At 39.0% G+C, this 18,781-nt stretch overlaps 2 protein-coding genes across 8 annotated transcripts in view; both read right to left on the reverse strand.

The window, feature by feature from the left end:
- The window catches only part of gtf2ird1 (GTF2I repeat domain containing 1), a 38,981-nt gene extending 36,889 nt beyond the window's left edge, over positions 1 to 2,092 (reverse strand). For 2 of the 4 annotated variants that reach the window (XM_088321505.1, XM_088321506.1), the window contains exon 1: positions 1,762 to 2,092. The gene's annotated coding sequence lies outside the window, so the exon portion shown is untranslated. Of the gene's footprint in view, positions 1 to 553; positions 653 to 1,761 lie in introns of all 4 variants that reach the window. The other 2 variants (XM_088321504.1, XM_088321503.1) reach the window with 2 other exon arrangements.
- Positions 2,093 to 4,410: 2,318 nt separating this feature from the next.
- The window catches only part of clip2 (CAP-GLY domain containing linker protein 2), a 36,329-nt gene continuing 21,958 nt past the window's right edge, over positions 4,411 to 18,781 (reverse strand). Inside the window, exons 6-18 of one of the 4 annotated variants that reach the window (XM_088321033.1) lie at positions 16,847 to 17,044; positions 16,662 to 16,765; positions 15,499 to 15,559; positions 15,243 to 15,293; positions 13,665 to 13,943; positions 11,913 to 12,410; positions 11,775 to 11,826; positions 10,937 to 11,020; positions 10,698 to 10,854; positions 9,283 to 9,442; positions 9,008 to 9,196; positions 6,085 to 6,147; positions 4,411 to 5,996 (exon numbers count right to left, since the gene is read on the reverse strand). In XM_088321033.1, the coding sequence (XP_088177159.1) occupies positions 5,985 to 5,996; positions 6,085 to 6,147; positions 9,008 to 9,196; positions 9,283 to 9,442; positions 10,698 to 10,854; positions 10,937 to 11,020; positions 11,775 to 11,826; positions 11,913 to 12,410; positions 13,665 to 13,943; positions 15,243 to 15,293; positions 15,499 to 15,559; positions 16,662 to 16,765; positions 16,847 to 17,044 (1,908 nt within the window). In that variant the 3' untranslated portion in view covers positions 4,411 to 5,984. Of the gene's footprint in view, positions 5,997 to 6,084; positions 6,148 to 9,007; positions 9,197 to 9,282; positions 9,443 to 10,697; positions 10,855 to 10,936; positions 11,021 to 11,774; positions 11,827 to 11,897; positions 12,411 to 13,664; positions 13,944 to 15,242; positions 15,294 to 15,498; positions 15,560 to 16,661; positions 16,766 to 16,846; positions 17,045 to 18,781 lie in introns of all 4 variants that reach the window. The other 3 variants (XM_088321032.1, XM_088321035.1, XM_088321034.1) reach the window with 3 other exon arrangements.

An 18,781-nucleotide genomic window follows, 5' to 3' on the forward strand; every position in this document is an offset into this window, starting at 1 on the left:
ATTGATTAGCCCTCTCAATCACGTGCAATTAGCCGAGTTAACAAAGATAGGCCAGCCAAGGGCTGCAGCGTCGCCACAGTAACTGCAACCCGTCTCCTTGGAAACTAATCTCGGGGCATGCGAACAATGTGACGCTGGCCCTTTAATCTCTGCAGACACTGCCAACCATTATGCCGGTCTCTAACTCAATCGACAGAGGAAAATGGATGAAGAGGAAGAGGCGGGCGTGGCCGACTAAATGCGTTTCCCCTGAGGCAACAGCAAACACTCAAACAAACCCCCACTTTCCCTTCTGAAATGATTAGAGCCTTAAAAAAAATGAGCCTCAAAACATACACCCATATGAAGAAGTGACAAAGGAGGGGCTAAATTTAAAGAGAATTATAAATCATACAGAGTAAATAAAGATGCTGGACTAAGATTATGTGTGAATAAAACAGTGAAAAACACTGCCCACAATTGGACTCTCAGGGTTAATAGGAAGTGTAAAAGGGGTGGCACGCGTCACTAATACACTACTAACTATTACTAGTTAAGAATACTAGACACACACCAAATTTATTGTATTGATATCAAGGAACTTTTAGGCGTACTCCTGGGCAGTGATGTGCGGTTTGTGTGAGTATCGAAAAATGGGGCATAACATCACCTCCTAAAAAAGAAAAAAGATACAGTTAACAGTTTGTAAGGTTATGAGGATGATTTACCGAGTTTACAACGGCTTTGAAATTGGCCGAAGTGTTCAACTTTTTTGACCCCTCCAAAACATGGCCAGTTTATAAATAAACAATAACCACAATTCTGATCTATTTTTTGCTTACAACAAAGTGGGTGTAGCCAGATGAGAAACGGTGCCACACCCCCCCATTATTAAAATGCGTGTCGGGAATGTAAAACGCTTTAGAAAATTAGTTCGTTTGAGTAGTTATGTCAACAGTGCGAACTGTTGCTTACCAGAAGTAAATATAAAAACAAATCGTAATTATGTGCGAGACGTTCTTTCTATTACATAATCTATTTACTGTCTGTGATGAAACATAAAAACAAAGAGATAGATGCGCGAGATAAAATACAGTAAATTAGCATTGATGACAGAGTATTTCAGCAACACATAAATAAGACAACAGATAAATACTCGTTGCGTATTCAAACGCTATTTTTGAACAATCAAAATATTTTTTATTTAAATGCCAATAAGTTTTGGGACTTGAAACCCGAATTTCAGGATAGTGAGGTTGACCTGCTAACACTGGCGAAACGTGAGTCTTTGCTAGTTTAAAACCTATCCCTTAGAATAACAAAGTAAGATTAAAGTATATACACTACATTCATGAATAACATAATGGTTTGAGACAATCTGTTGTCTGCAGCAGATGGCTTCGTGTGCGTGCCTAATAACCTTTGATAAGGCATTTGTGCGAAGGGGGGGACGTAAATAACAAAATAGAACAACTACAGTCTCGTACTGGTAGCATTTAAATCCAAAAGAGTCTTTCAATTTTAATATTGTCTGTTTTTTATTGCTGACATTCATATCAGAGGAGGAATTCACCATGCACGAGCTAATTAGCTAGCTTTTAGCTAAATAGCTGGCTAGTTAGCTAACATTAGCACCCACCCCCTCCTTTTCCTTGATGTCGTCGCGAAATAATCTACACATTTTTCATGTTCAATCCCAAAATTTCTCAACTGCTGTACATTGTATCCTATACATTTGTTGTGATAAAGTCGAAAAACGACCTAAAAGAAGCAAAATCCTACCTTAATTCGCGATTAAATCCGGCTGTTTGTCTGGCCGTCAATCCCGGAATAGTTTTTTTAATCCATCATCAAAAAACGCAGAAATGTCGCTCAAACCCATTTTGCCTGAGAAAAAAAAACACCGTAATCCCAATCTTAATCTCGCAAACTCCCTCTTCCTCCTGTTCCCCCCCTGACAACGCAGTGGTTATGATAGTAGTGTCCTTTTCGCACCACTCTCCCCGTTCTTTGTTCTGTAATCCAGTAAAATTGAAAGTCATTCGCCCTCCTGCTAATCTCAACCCCAACTCAACGGCGGCGTCCATTGGCTACGACCGGCGGGGCCGAGTAGGATTAACCGGAGAAGTTCCGGGAAGGAAGACGGGCGAGGGAAATTCCGGGCGTGTTTTTTTGTTTAATTGCATTTCTCTAAACAAATCCAAGATAAAACCAGAGGGAAAGCAGCACTTGTAGCAGGCAAGATTGGACGGCCCATATGAGAGCTCTCATTGCGATTTTGATACGTGTTTTTTTCATATTTCTTTATTTATATGTTGTAAACAAAAACACACACACACACACACAAATATATATATATATATATATATATATATATATATATATATATATATATATATCACATCTAAATGTGTAATAATTTATGTATAATTGGGGCAGCAGGTAGACATAAAAATCTCACAGGGAGTCATTACATCCCAGAATAGCATCAGCTACTCTCTGCCCAGTCTGGAGGACATTGCCAACATCATAAAAGGTTCCCTTCACTCCGGCCACCACTTCATTGATCTGCTGCCCTCTGGCAGATGCTACAGATCTCTTCAAACGGGGTGTCAAACTCATGTTCTTCACTCAGTGGCCACAAAGTCGAAAATCCATTCTCTCGGGGGCCTGAATGGTAACGTAATCACATAAGAAGTGTGGCGTCACTGGAGAGCTGGATATGTTTTCAGAAGCTCACAATTAAATTAAGATCAAATTATCAAACAATTATTGAGTGGTTTTTTTTTCACTCAATACTGTATTTCTTTCCTCACTAAGCTTTAATGTCCCGTAGTGTTTAACTGTGCATTTGCGAGAAAAAAACAACAACAACAAACATTGAATTAATTTCCACTACAGTTTAACTCGGGAAAACTCATGCACACTGGAAAATGATGGAAGTAGCATGAAGCTTATCCAAATGGCTGATTTTATGAATTAAGTCTTTCTGCTATTTATATTACAGTGGAACCTCAGTTCTCGACCATAATCCCTTCCAGAACTCTGTTCGAAAACCGATTTGTTCGATCACCGAAATCATTTTTCCCATTAAAAATAATGTAAATCGTTTTAATCCGTTCCAACACCCTGAATGTTTACCTTGAATGTTTAACGTAAACATAAAGCTAACCCAGGCTAATTGTACGTTCGCGTTATCGTAATCTTTCGTACGAAAGCTTACGCTAACATGAACGTGTAAAAATATATAAAAAAAAGGATAAGGAAAATAATTATGGATAGGATTTCTTACCTTTGTGGTGGTCAGCAGAAGGCACAGGTGGACGGGCGTTGCTTGCTTATAGCACTCACTCCCTTAGCCACATCACTAGATTTCACAGCCTCCTTATTCTTTAGTCTCATACTGATCGTAGATTTAGCCATGCTGCATTCCCTAGCAAGATCAGACACTCGCACACCTCCTTCATATTTTGCTATTATTTCTTCATTAAATGCAATAGTTGTACGCACTACTTTTCTTTTTTCACCTGTAGCAACTTTGCTGCTTGCACTGACTTTCCTTGGAGGCATAATAAGGGGCTAAAACACCCGTATGCCGCTCAGCATCGCACCCTAGCGTAGCCACTCATGCATTACCGGCGTTCGAACTACGATTATTTGACCGAACAGCGAAGCAAAAATTTCTCGAAATTTTTGGTCGGACTCCGATTTGTTCAAACTGAGAGGCGTTCGAAAACCGAGGTTCCACGGTATTTGTGAAATCTTTACCTGAATAAGAGAACTTGGCTGTAAGGTTTCTTACGTCTTTAAACTTCTGCAAGGACAGCCATGTGCTATTAAAAAAAAAAAAAAGTACTATTTGTACTGCCCTAAACAGCTCGTCCATGACTGGTTTTGAGTAATTTAAAACCGTAAAATGATGAGTTTCCTCAATGTTCTCTGGTTTATTATTGCTAGTCAGCAAAAAAAGCTGCAATGGGTGCTTTACAAGCGGGGCCCGGCTTTGGCAATATTAGGCTATAAAAGCAAAGCAAAGACAAATGTGTTTGCTCTTTATTCAAACAAAGTATATTTAAACAGTATGTTATTTATTTAGTCTTATATTTTGCAATGTTTCTGCTGATATCATTGTACTATTGTTCTGATGCACTTACAACTTAGCACCAAGTTGAAATATTGCATGTCCTAATATTCATTTTTATCAATTTTTTTTAATGTTTTATCCTAGAGGGCCATTTAAAATCACACTGTAAACAATGTTCATTGCGTTGTTATCAATGACAATAAAGACAATTCTAATCTTGGGTTTTTGGAAAAATAATTATTTTAAAATTCAAAAGCCATTCAAAATTTCCATGTCGAACTTTTCTGCTCCAGCATGCAATGTAGTACTTCTGCAAACAAAAAGGAGTACAAGCCAGTGAGTAGAGATCAGTTTTGGGGTGTAAATATTTAATGAGTCAGTCTGGAAAAGCATTGCGTGAGCATTCCTGTTACAGTATAAGAGTCCCTTCCTCTCGCACTGATGGGGAAGACTTTGGATATTGGCAGGTTTTAGCCCAAGAAACCACCAACCATTGCATCCCTGTTTCTGCACAATCAGAGAAAAGTACGGTACCCATACAAAGTTTTGCATTAGACACATAACAAAACATGATTGGCAATTTTTTGGGCCTAGAACACGTTCAGCCCTAAATATTAATATACATAGAGGTACAGGAATCTTGTCACAATGGTAGGACTCTCAAATTGGACTTTTTGGTAGTCTGAGTTTGACAAATTAGCCACAAAACCAGGAATATTTTGTCTGCTGCAGCAAGTACAGTCAGTGCTGCCTGGTGATACAACTCGCTGTCACTAGGATAGTACACATTGACCTGTAGAAAACATTTTGCCTCTGGAGCAGGTAAAGACTACTTGAAAAGGCACAATGTCTTGTACCTCTTAGCATGACATTCACAGATTTCAGAACGCAAATATTTATTTGCCTCTAAAACAGGTGCAGACAGTAGTAGCCCTATACAAAAATGTATATTCAACGGTGCAGTTGGGTTGTTTCTCTTTTGCACCCATGACAATGTGAGTTGGTATCCTCTAGGCCGTGAAACAAGAAGGTAAGCGGCACAAAATAGCTTGACACTGGGATGCGGAAAAACGAACATGTACTGCTCAAGGCTTTAGGACTCAGGTACACTATAAAAGCTTCAACAATCAACTTTGACATTTACTTTTTTAAGACTTTTGAACGTTGGCGAAGGCTTCGGTGAAGACTTGACTCCGGAGACAAAGACTGACTTCTACGATTCACCCTGCTGCATTGACAGTCATGACCCATACAAGCACGGACCAAAGACCGAGTGAGACTTTGTTCACCAACGGCTAATATTTGAACTAGAAGAGTACATGCTTTCACAACCAGTGATGATTCGGAAGGATCCGTTACAACCCTCAAATTTTAGAACAATGAGTCATTCTGGAAAATAATATTGTTTTAGAGTACTTTGGACAGTATTTGCCACTCCAATTAGCTCACAGATATTACTGAGTTTTTTGTCAGAAATGTTGAGGTAAGGTGCGTAATTATGGCTTTGAACAATAACTCACTCCAGAATTTTGTTCCAAGCCCCACACATTTTTGGACAAGTTGCATTTGGAACATCCTACTCCCGAGAAGATATTTAAGTTGGTGATAGCGTCAATCCCTTAAACTGCACAATTTTGTTGTCTCACAGGTCACTTGGTAAATTATTTCAAAGTAATAAATTAACAAACGAAAAAAGTGACCCAGTTGAAAGTTCTCTGACTATAGCTATTCCTGTAGCCTTTGATGGTAGATCATTTCTTGAAAGAATCCCATGAGGCATTTATTTTACAGTACTTGGTCCGTGTAACTGGCTAATAGGTGCTTTTCCAGCATCCGTGTGTGGTTACAGTAAAACTTCATACGTCAGTTGCAAGATCAGACATTCCTCTGCGAGTCCTAGCGGATGCTTTCTTGACTCGTATCAGTGCTGCTCCTGGAAACACCCCACCCAGACATTTGGTTTAGGACAAGTCGGTGTCAAAAACGACGTTTGAGAAAAGCCCATGAAAAATAGTACGCACATCTTGAGTGCTGTCAGGCTCCTGATGGTGAATTCCGTTGGCTGACTTGGGGGCTCCATGCATCTGAAACAGAACAACCAGGACTTATTTGAAGGACTGTATCGATTTTAAAGGAGACCATTTATTTTGCGTCAGGATGCAAATAGATGTTTTAATGTCGGTTGATTGATATCCTTTTTATGAAACTTGTTCAGCAGTTCACCTGCAAATGTTAGTATGGTATGATTTCAAAGAGAGGTCACCATCTAAGAGTATACAGTACAGTAAACTCCCAAGATACAGGATCCCAACTTTACGATGTAGAATAAGAAGTTATGGCCTTTTTCTTACTACACGACATCAAGAACAAATGATTTCACGAGCCCAAAAATGTACAAAATCCAAACTTTGCAGTGTTTGTGCTAATAAAGAGTTACATTTCTAAAGATGACTGTCTGCTATTGGTCGAAGTTGTATAAGACACTGGTCTGCTATTGGTTTAGGTCACAGTATTATGAAGATGCCGTTAAGCTATTGGCTGAACTCTCTCGCAATGCCCCCTTTCTCACTCTTTGTTCTGTTCAGAATCTCGTGTGCTTTGTAAAGACTATGTGAGTTAGTACGATACTGTATTTTTTGTACTGAATTTTTTTGCAAAAGGTCCCAAGGCTTGCAGCAATGCTAAATGTAGAAGCCAAACATTATAACCAAGGAAACAGCCTGCAATTATCAACAGTATTAGGAATAATGCTGTTATGAATAACGCTATTACATAACGGCGTTATTATTTTCCAGAAATGGGGTTATCTAATTATTTTTTCCACCGTAACGCCGTTAGTGTTGCAGACGGTCAAAAGTGGTGCAAAACGCCAACAGCAGAGTGCCCCTGAAAATCTGATGCCGTTTTCAGTTGCTAACTCAGATACTAAGAAGTAGTGAGGAACTATAAATTACTTTTTTAAAGTAACATAACCAACACTGATCATCAATAAATAGGAAGGCAGGTGCATCGTTAAAATACGTTTTGAGATGAATCCACTGTCTTCTACTCCCTCTGCATCCATCTGCTACTCCACTCTACCATCCCAAGGCTACATTTCAAGTCAAGTCAAATTTCTTTTTTTTTATTTACATGTAGATGTATTTAATATGCGATTTAATGTTGTATAATAATATACATATACGTAGTACTTAGTTCATACTCTTATTTCTTTTTTTTTATCTCGGGCAGGGTTTCTCAGCTAGTAAGTCGGGATCCAAAAGTGGCCTTTGCACTGGCAAAATATGTTCCTGCTCGGAAAATGCTGGTCTTTTAGAGATGCAAGTGCCAAGAAGAGATCTGCAGGTTCGAGAGCATTCTTCATTTGGGCCCCGGTGCAGTGGAATGCTCTAACTTCTGAGATTACACCTGCAACATCAGTGGAACTGTTTAAATTTTGGCTTAAAGTACACTTATATTCTAAAGCTCAGATGTCTTGAACCCCTTTGACCGAAAGAGCCATAAAAGCAAAAGCATTTTGATGCTTTTGAGAGAGCCACACCATCCTGTCCCGTGTATAGCTCTGCCCATTCCTACCACTCACCCAATAAAATTGCCCTAGGTACCTTGCTTAGAGCTTTTGTGAGACTTTACATTATAAAAAGTCTTAACAACGAACATAGAATGCTTAGTGAGCTTTCATTTCCAGATCTACGGCCAAAACGACGTCTGTTGGTGTGACACCTAGGCTGTAAACTATAATGAAGATTGTGTCCTATAAAAACTGGACTGAACCCGTAAAGACTCAGCTTTGCACATGTGACAATCATCTCTACGTGTAACTTTACATTAAATTATTGCGCAAGTTCTTTTTTTGTCTCCGAGACATGTGTACTCATGAAAATAGCCATATGTTTCCTACCCCTGCTACAGTATATCATATGAATGACCCATGTTTCATGTTGATGATGTCTGTATATTGTTTGTTGTTGGCCTTGCAACATCCATTGCAGCCTGGTCATCCTAAAAAGGGGATGACCTCATGTGCTGTCCCTTCTCATGGTTTCTTCATTTTCCTCATGTTAAGGTTTTGAGTTTTTCCTTGCCCTCATGTAGGTTTTAGATCAGGGGATAGTGTAATAATAGTCTGTGGTTTGCAATAATCAGCGGTCTGTGCAGCCCTTTGAGACTCCTTGTGATTAAGGGTGATATAAATAAACATGACTTGAAGAAGAATTAATAATACAGGGTCAATTACATAGTAGATGACAATAATGCGCTGCTTGATCTCTTCTTTCTGATCAGTCAATCAATGCCGTCCCAATTTTGTTTGAGAGGGACCACATCTCATTTCATGTTTATGTTGTCCGTGATATTAACGATCGAGTCAAAGAAGAAAATGATTGCGAAATATGAAAATATTGTACAAGTTTCCGGCATTGAACCACTACTTAAAGGTACAATAAATAGTCTAAAAAATGTATTTTTCTAGCTTTTTACCAGTATATTGAGCTTTACTATCAACACAATTAAGCCATTATTGTTGTTTAGGTACACACATTTTTAATATTTTTGCTCCAATTTTAGGATTTTGCTATTTTAAAGCAGTTTTAGGGGGTTGCTCATATGCAAGAGGCTTATATGAGAATATAAACGGTACTTGAAGTTGTTTTGATTTCTTCTCTTTTTTTTCGGGGAAAATATGTTGAATTTATTTGACTATTTCTGCTTTACTCTGCACAACCCTTACATTGAATAAACTTGAGAAGTTGAATTTTTGGGGGGATTGCAGTGTGTCATTTGGGTGCAAATGTCAATCCTTAAGTCAGACCGGTTGAGAACCACTCATCTATGATACCAGGGGAATTGGAACTCAATAGCTAATAACCAAAGGTTTTCATCCCCAATTTTCAATTTCACCTTTGAATCCCCACCTCAGAATGCATTAATATCGTATAACCTTACCGGGCTCTTCTCTGGATTCTTGCCCATGGCCTGCACCAGCTGGTCCACCTGCTGGTTGTGCTCCAGAGCCGTCCTCAGCGCGTCCTCTGTGCTGAGCAGCTGCTGTCGAAGGCGAGTCACCTCCGAATCTAGTGCCGAGGGGTCCAGCATGGAGTGCCGGCGGTGGTCCGGGGAGAATCTCTCACGGCCCTGGGAAAAAGACAGGTAGGAAAAAATTTGCAAGGAGTGTACGGCTTCTAATATCCAAATCAGAAAGGGGTGATCGGGTTTCTTGCCAGCATAAGGAGTTTATCCCGAAGCGTCTTGATATCGGCCTGCAGTTTTTGCTCTTTCACTTTCCACTCGGCCTTGCGTAACTCACGGTTGAGGTCTTTGTCCATCTCCCGAGAGTGGCGACGCGACTCCAGGAGCAGAACTCTTAGCTCGTTTAGGCTCCTGAAAATTGCAATGTACCAGAAAACATTTGAGTTCACAAAAACTAAGGCCTATGATGTTTTAAAATCTATGAGCCACATGATAAGCATCATCTTATGTTAGACACACGCACGCTTCTGTTATATTAGCATCTGTTTGTAGTGTGTTAGCAACTTCTACCCTAAGTCGGTTTTTCACTGAAAGGAGATTGTAAGCTTTTAATATTTCATAATTTGTCCCCATGCAGGCTAAATTTGACTCTTGTGAGCGACCACCAGCATAAAAAAGGAGCATTACATGAGTAACAAAAGGTGAAAATTATTTGACAAATTACAAACAGAGGTAGGGTTGAAAATAACGACAACTTTAATAATTGACTAGTCGGCGACTATTGAAACAATAGTCGAAAACACAGATAATAATATTTTTTTCTTAAATTTAGCAATTTGCCAATTTAATTATTTGCATAATAAAAATAGCCAAGAAAAATTGGTACAATGTTAAAAAAACACTTTCATTAAACATGCTGCAGAATTATACGAAAAATAATCGTCAGTAGAGAAAAATCCATGAATAAAGAAATAATATACAAATAATGAGTAAATACCAAGTAAACATTGTTCTCCCTGTAAAGCAAGAACAGCAACAGTAGAACAATAAATAAAACAAATATGTGCATTTTGTGAAGAACTTTCAGTGGTCAAATGCAAATTCTGCAACAGAAGAACGATTTTCAAAAGTTTGAAATCAAACAGCTTCAAAAGCGGATGTTGTCGTTATTAACGTTTTAATTTAAAACCTGTTTGTCAGGCACATAACGCTCAAGCTCACTTTTAACGTAAAATATAAGCATAGAAAATATACGATGCATGTCGTCAAAACGGTATTGGCTTGACGTGCGTTCGCTTTGACTGTTCATGCATCGCCAATCAACCGCCATGACACATAAGGTCTTCCTTTTCAAAAATTCTAAAAAAAACCTCCCAAACAAGACGTTTTTGTACGCGTAAATGATGCCGTTATTTCCGTATGTTACCGCTTGAGACAGAAACACGATCGATCATGAGCGACTCTCAGCAGAGAATAAAATCATGTAAGAGGCCTTAATCTGTTGAAAAAACATGTCTGGTGACAATAGAATTAATAGTCGACTATTTCTACTATTGATTATTGTTGACTAATCGTTGCAGCCATACACAGGACAAATGAGTAACAAAAGGTAGACAATTTGTGACAAAGCGGCAAAAAATATTCCAAGCTAAGAGGTTCAACACACCCTTCTTTCTTCAATAGCTCTTGGCTGACGGTAAGAAGCTGCCCAGAGGCGTCATGGGACTTCCTGGTCATGGACTCAAGCTCTGCCTCCATGCGCACCTTCTCCCGCACCAAGACTTCGGCCCTCCGTTCGCTTGTTCGAACTCTACCCTCCAGGACTGCCGTTTAAAAAAGTAAGGAAAGGCGTGCAAAATGATTAGGGATTCAATTAAAAGTTGTATTTTTATTTGCTGGATCTACCTCCAATTTGAGATTTGAGGGCTTCAACTTGTGAATTGAGCATTGCAACATCTTTTTCCCTTTTCAGCAGCTTTTCCATAGTTTCTACGTAAAAAACAAAACAAAACAGTAATGATTTTTTTTATTGTGAACAGCTTTCGTACACCTTTCCATGGCCAAATTCTAGCACTTTTAAAGGACTTTCAAAGCTTATTTTCCAACTTCTCCAGTACTATTAAAATAATAAATCCAGTGTGAATGGTGTATTTTGCAGAGCCAAATATTGTATATTCGTGATTTACCCTTGCAATTTTTAATCTTGCGTGTGCGTTTATTAATATACATTCAATTTTACATCTTGAGTGAATCAAGAATATATTTGTTTTAGGGACAAATCTATCGATATATAGGTGTGACAGTAATATGTAGCTTACATTTTCAGTGGCAGGAAATCCTTCCCATTACAATGCACCACTGGGAAACGCTACCTTCAATTTTTGCATAGGCCACAATAAATGTCCATAATTGATACATAATCCTTGAACCAATTCTCATTTCATAGTCCTCTTTTTAGGTTTAGCATGCACCTGGCGATGCATGGGGCAATGGCGCGTCATAGGACAATGCTATACCAACTAACACCAGCTGCAGTTAACTAAATACGATTTAATTATGACTTTCCTGCTAATCATGCCATTACTGCAATGGGGAAAATACAAGGGCAAAGCCAAGCCAAAAGAGCAGTGTCAGCGTCATATTTAAGCAGACTTTTTGAGAAACATGGCAAAAAATGTAAGCATTTTCAAGGTTTTAAAGCACCTGTACGAGCCCTGGGTAAAGTTTTAAATGGAATTCATACCTTCTATGCTCTGTTTTAGCTTCTCATCAGAAAGGTGGTTATCATCAATCACCTATGAGAAAAAAAAACATTATACAACATCCAACCAGGCAGCGGATTATATTGTTGCCATGTATCTCTCACATTAGCATTGCTCACGTTAGCGTCACTGTTTGTCTTGATAGCCTGCAGCTGATTGGTTGTCACCCTCAGCTTCTCGTGCAGCTCCTGGACCTCTTCCTGCAGGGCAAGATGGTCTGATATTTTGCTCTCTGACATCGCAAGCTGTTCCTTCAATTCCTGGGCGTTTAAGTCTTGATCCCGTTGAAGTGCCTCCATCTCCACCAACCTCTTCTCAGCCCTATGAAGTTTTTCGACGGCCACTTCTAGAGATTCTCTGCCGGTATGCTCCTTGGCATCTTGGAGGCGGGCGGTGAGGTCCTCACGTTCCTTGGTGAGGATGGCCGCTTCGATTTTGTACTTGGCTTTGAGATTCTCTATCTCGAGCTGATGCTCCATTTTCAAGCCCTCTAGGGCGGCCCGCAGCTCCTGAACCCCCGGCTGTTGTCCCTCGGACGTGCACTCCTTTACGGAGAACGAGGCCTTCAGATCCTCGAGGGATTGCTGGTGGTCGCTCACAAGAGAGTCAAATTTAACCTGCACGGGGACAAATAATGAAATATTAAAAGCTTACAATCTCCTCGCAGCAAAAAAACAACTTAGGGTAGAAGTTGCTAACACACTGCAAACAGATGCTAAACTAACAGAAGCGTGCGTGTTTCTTATCATGTGGCTAATAGATTTCAAGACAGCAGAGGCCTTAGGGTAAATATCAAAGGCCTACATATGATGAATGAATAAAAATATTGAGCTAACATGCTAAGCTAACAGGCCACTACAAAACTGTCAGATGCTATGTTAACAAAAGCCTATGTAATATTGGCCAAAACAAAGCTTAAAGATGCCTAACACGCTAAGCTAACAGGCCACTACAAAACTGTCAGATGCTATGTTAACAAAAGCCTATGTAATATTGGCCAAAACAAAGCTTAAAGATGCCTAACAAATGAATGACATATTATGCTAACAGATGCCCGAGTGTTAGGCAAACAAACGTGTGTACTGTAAGTAACTTCGAAATGATGACAATTCTTTGAAAGCATCAAGCAAAAACATACTTATCACATGATGAACAATTGTTTAGTTAACAGAAGTCCAACATGACCATATTAGAGTATTGAGCTAAACATGCTACGTTAAAACGATAATACAATACTTTATAATTTACTATTTGGTTGATTTATTATTTGATTGTAAATATTTGACTTCTTGCTTTATCATTCATTCGGTCCTTATTAATCAGCATCACAATTATAGCAGTTGTGATTTTTTTTTTTAGCTATAAGAGCACTTGAACAATATCAATACTTTTTAGAACCAGTTAAATCCAAGGGTCGTTTTCCTCAAAACATAGTTTTGGTTTTCCCAACCGCCCTCTCGATTTGAAAGTGCTTGTTTGCCATTTTCTATATCCTTAGGTTTAGTTGTTACTCGTACGACCACCCTCCTAGTATAAAAGGAATTGTCACCAATTTTTGCTGTGCACTTTTTAATGCTACAGCCAATGTCCTTTGGCTCATTAGTGCCTGGGATTTTCTTAAATAAAACTTCAAAAGGAACTGCTCATCTCAGCTTATATTTTGACCGTTTCACAAACCAGATTCGTAGAGAACATACGGAGGACGAAACGTCCAGCCTTTTTTATAACCAACAGTATGCTAATATGTGTTCCAGTAAGTTCCAAAACATGTAAAATTAACATGTGCTAACACCAACCTCTCAAATGCCACAGCCCAAGTATGACGAGCAGATGCTAACACAAAGAAATTGATGAAAAATCTTCTTAAATACCTTCCATGCATCCATCATGTCCATGTTCTCCTTGTTGGCCTGTTGGACTTTTAGCTTCAGCTCACAGATCTCCTGGTTCTGCTTCTCAGCTAGCGATTTTAGCACCTGGATCTCCTGTTGGCTAGCCGCCAACGACGCCATTGGATGTGTATCCGATGTTTGGCTGTCGGTGCCGGTTTGGTCCGGGAACTGAACCCGCAGGTTCTTCATCTCGGACTTGGTTCGGCTGAGCTCTTCCTCCAGCTGCATGATGCGACTCTGCTCCTCCACTGTGGTTTGCTGTCATCAAAAAAACAAAAACAAGCCCAGACCAAAAGAACATTGACCATCAGACTTAATAATTTATATAATAAACCAAAGATCAGTCTACAAAAGGTTTTTTATTGGTTACCTGCTATTTGGACAGGGTTTGTATTTCTTTAAGGGACAGTTAGTATTATTTGACCAATACATGTTTCACTTTATCCTCTCCCTTTCGTGTTTGGTTCATCTATAAATGGTTGGTCCCTCTATGTTGGCTTGGGAATGGACGGGTGCCACCAGGCTGTACTTGTTCAAGACACACCACAGGTTATGGTGCCCCCAAGACCCATGTGGTTTAGGGATCCAACTAACGAACCAACTTTAACATATCCTTCACTATGTTTTTTCCCTTTTTTTCACTTGGCACTACTTTGGTTCTAACCAAATCTGACTTTCGTGTTCAGATAGAACAAGTTCAACAACAACATATCCCGCATTGTCTTCTTTTATGTTTCTTTTTAATGTCAGAGCTAGTTTGGAGCTAGACACATATTCTGTGTCTACCTTCATGTTTTGTTCACTGAGATTTAGTCAATATTTTAACATTATATGGCAGTGATGTATAGTTAAGCCAAGTTAGCGCAGATATAATGTCTATATCATAGTTACCTTTGTTTTTTTGTTCTGTACACAATCCAATTCAGATTCTATTTTCGTAAATAAATATTTTTTATAAAATCGCATTATCTTGTGTTTGTATTTATGGGAACTGCTTCTCCGGCTCATTAAAATTGTATGAATAAATGTTGGCGTTTTTGAAAAATACTTTTGTTTTAATATAGTATAGTATTTTTTTTAAATTGAGTTCGTTGACTCAAACAAATCATGTCTTATTAGTATGTAAAACTTTTTCCAAATATTGATGTGCAGGTGTGTTAGTGTATAAGGTTTTAAACAGAATTGTATTATTTCCCATTTATTTCAATTGAAGTTATCACAAACTGCAACAGGGCTGACATTCTATTTCACAAAAGAGACAGAATATCCAAAGTAATCACTTTTCTGAGAATAGTTAGCAAAGTTTTATGTCCAAGAAAAGCATTAAGATGAAAAGAAAGGAATTTACACGCTTTACCAAATGTTTACATCTCAATCCGGCAGCGTGCTAGTGTGAAAGTAGAAAATCGTGAGAGGAGTGCAAAAGGGACCAGGAAAAAGTCAATTTCTGTTTTTAAGTCACTACTTGATTTTGTATGGAAGACATCACAGCGCACGAGAGGAAGTAAAGCAAGAGTTATTGATAGCGCTCAGTTCATGAAATCAAACATTTGTCACCTTGGTCCTCTTACCAGACCCAAAGGAGCCCAAGTCATGGTTCCGTCTTCCCTGTTGGCAAAATCACATTTTACTGCACCTGGATATCTGTCATAGTGGATTTTTCTGAGTTTCTTTTCACACAGCCATTATTGTTTTGTGTTTTTGCGCAGAGTGGGAACATATTGTAGCCGGTCCTGCCTAACGACAATAATTCAATTAACTCTGTCCTTTGTAATCTACCTAGCAACAAGCTATGACGAAGATGATTTATTACCTCCAAGTCTCCTTTGGTGATAGACTCCTCTTCAACTCGGAACTGGAGGTCTTCCACCTTCCTGAAAAAAAATCAAGGGGACTATGATAACATGCTCCGAGGGTTTTGGGCCAAATTGACATTTTTTTCCTTAATTCAGGTTCCCATTGAAAGCTGCTTTATCTGCACAAGTGCCGAAGTTGCTTGACCAATCATATTTCAGATAACCAATCAATAGGGCAATAGAATAAAATAGCAAAATTATTTTTAACAGTAAAGAAGTTATTTGTTTATAAAGTACAGATATTTTTTTCATGACACATTTTGGATTTCTAATAACATCCACATGATAGCGACAAAATATCATCTGAAGTCAAGAACCTAATGTCCAAAATCAATACAGTAGTGCAATAAAAGCAGCAATGTTATTTTTACAATTTTAATTTGACAATATTGAAGTTATTTCTAAAATCACGATTGTAAAGTACACATTTGTAATTGTCTAACAAATGATTTAGCTTGTAAATCTGGGTTTGATTCAATGTATAATATAGTATTTAAAAAATAAAGGTTTCTACTTGGCGGGTTTTGAATTTCGCTGGACCTTTTTGGGACGCAATCCCCGCAAAAAAACCAAAACAAAAAACAGGGATTACAGTAAAGGAGTGCTCCTCTGTTATTTTCTGTCACGTCCGCTTCCCTCGGAAGAAGAAATCCTCTCGCGCCCATAAAAGGAGTCTGTCTCCACATCCGGTTTAATTATTTTTTTCATCGGGTCACTTGAGCGTCTGCTCCACTTCGTATCCACACCTCACACTTAATGCTTATACTAGCATGGAAGTAAAATTTAAACAAAACACTGCCAATAAGAGCGCCACTGCTCCGTAGAGTAGAAGAGGTGCAATTGCACTTTATTCTTTGGATTCTCTTGGAAAGTTAAAAAAAAACGTTCCCCGAGGTCAAAGATTTCTCATGTCAATTAGAAATCAAATTTCCTAGAGAATGACAAAGACCCACAATAAGCTATTTTCATAAACTGGTCTGCAGGCTGCTCAAGTGTTCTTGATGGACTATTGGGATCCCACTGACACAGTGTTGGTGACCCATGATCTACTTCATGTTGCTTGCAATTGCTTTGCAATTGTTTTATTTTGAATATAAAGGCTGATAAGAATCAAGCTCACCTTTTCTCTTCCTCCAACTGATTGGCCAACTCCACCTTCGCTTTCTGGACGCTGGCCAATGCGGCGGTCACTTGCTGTAGGGCTCCCTCGTTCTCTGACACGTACTACAGAAGACATCAGGGCATGAGTGAGGGCTCCCTAAAAAGCTGCATTAGAGCTATAGTAATGATAATACTGATCCTTACCTGCACGTGCTGCGTCTTGAGAGCGCTGAGCTCCTTCTCCACCTCGGAGATGCGGCTGGTGGCTTTGGCCATGTCGGCCCTTTCCAGGTCACGCTCGGCAAGGAGCTGCTCGATGTGCTGCTGCTTTTCCTTTAGTGCCTCCTGCAAGGCGGTGGTGCCCGAGATCTTGCGGGCGTAGCGGGACGACGTCTCGGTCAGCTGCCAGGGACAAAAGCAGGCAAAAAAAGACTATAGAATTAGCGTTTTTTTAGTAAGCACACACGCCAAGCTTTCAACATTAATAAGCGGTAGGTGTTTTTGCGCGCTCTATTTTCATGTGCGAAATACAATCAGTCTTCAGAATAAAAAAAAATAATAATAATTAACAGTGGTCCACAGCCACAAATCAGACGACCGGTACCGGGCCTCACAGAGAGAGTAAAAAAGTTGCCTTATTTTTTTGCCTATACCTGTATAACATTCATTTTTTAAACCCCAAAAATAACTCAAAGTTTAGGTGCTTGTTATACATAATGTTTTAAAGTAGTATATTACCATATTTGAGAAATGATTGCTAAGTCAAAAAATATCGCTGACCACATTTGCACAACACTGGATGCAACAGGAGCATGCTGAATTTTAACCACTGGACCACTAGAGAAGTAAATTACATTGGTTAAGGCTTTAGATCAGGGGTCTCTAGACTTCTTTAAGGTGAAAGCTACTTTTTTGCTACTTATTAGAGGCCACCCAGTTTGATATACATTTTCAAAAATAATAACTTATCTTGTACTACTTACTATGTTGTTAGTGCGTTATTACCAGGTTAATTGGAAGTAGAAAGAAAAAAGACGGAAAAAAAGATAGAAAAAATAGAAAGAGAACGAGAGTGAAAGAAGGAGAAAGGGGAGAGAGAAAAGGGAGAAATAAAGAGAAATAATGAGAGAGGAAGATAAAAAGAGAGAGCGCAAAAGAAAGAGAAAAGGAGATAGAGAGAAATATGAAAATGAAAGAGAAGCAGAGAGATAAGTAAGATGTAGGGTTAATTTGCCTCAGTCAAGAAATGCGCAGGTTCGAGAGCATTCTCCATACGGGCCCATGTGCTGTGGAATGCTCTGCCCTCTAAGATTCAAACTGCGTCCTCAGTCAAAGTGTTTGCATCTTAAAACACACTTTTATTCAATAGATTATGGATTATGTTGACCTCTTTAAGCGCTCAACCACACATCCTGTTATAATCTATATTTTATGTTGATAAAGTCTGTGTATCGTCTGTTGATGCCCTTGCAATCTATTGCAGCCTGGTCATCCTGGAAGGGGAATTACCTCATGTGAGGCTCCCTCTCCAGGTTTCTTCGTTCTCTTCATGCTGAGGTTTTTTAGTTTGTCCTTGCCCTATTGTGGGTTTTAGATCAGGGGGGTGTTGTAATAGTTGTCTGTACATCTCTTTGTGACTTCTTGTGATTAAGTGCTATAGAAATAAACAGGCCTAACGCATAAAACGCTGGTGTTGGTGAGTACGGGTAAGCCACTAGAGGACAGTGTTTGCCCATTTTATCCATGGCCTGGAATTGTGTCAACAATTGAAAATTACCCTGTGAATATTACTGATGTTAAGACTGGGCAACATTTTTAAGATGATAGAAAGTTAAATGTAAGAAATTTACCAACCGGACCATGAAAAAAAAGGATTAATTTGATTGATTTATCTATCTTTGCAATAACCTGTGCAGCCCTTTGAGACTCTTTGTGATTAAGGGCTATACAAATAAAAATGACTTGACGTGTTTTATTTTATGTGTTAGCATTATTGCATGTTTTGGAGTGCGTAAATATTTTACACAGTTGGATTTACTACACTAACGGATGAGAGAGGACCATGGTTGCGTATTAATATTGAACGTGATGGCTGCAAGACGACTTTGGTGAGCTGCCCCGGCTTTATATTTTCCCGGA

Source organism: Urocampus carinirostris, chromosome 17, assembly GCF_059441175.1.
Source record: "Urocampus carinirostris isolate Australia breed hairy pipefish chromosome 17, RoL_Ucar_1.0, whole genome shotgun sequence".
NCBI classification, from domain to species: domain Eukaryota; kingdom Metazoa; phylum Chordata; class Actinopteri; order Syngnathiformes; family Syngnathidae; genus Urocampus; species Urocampus carinirostris.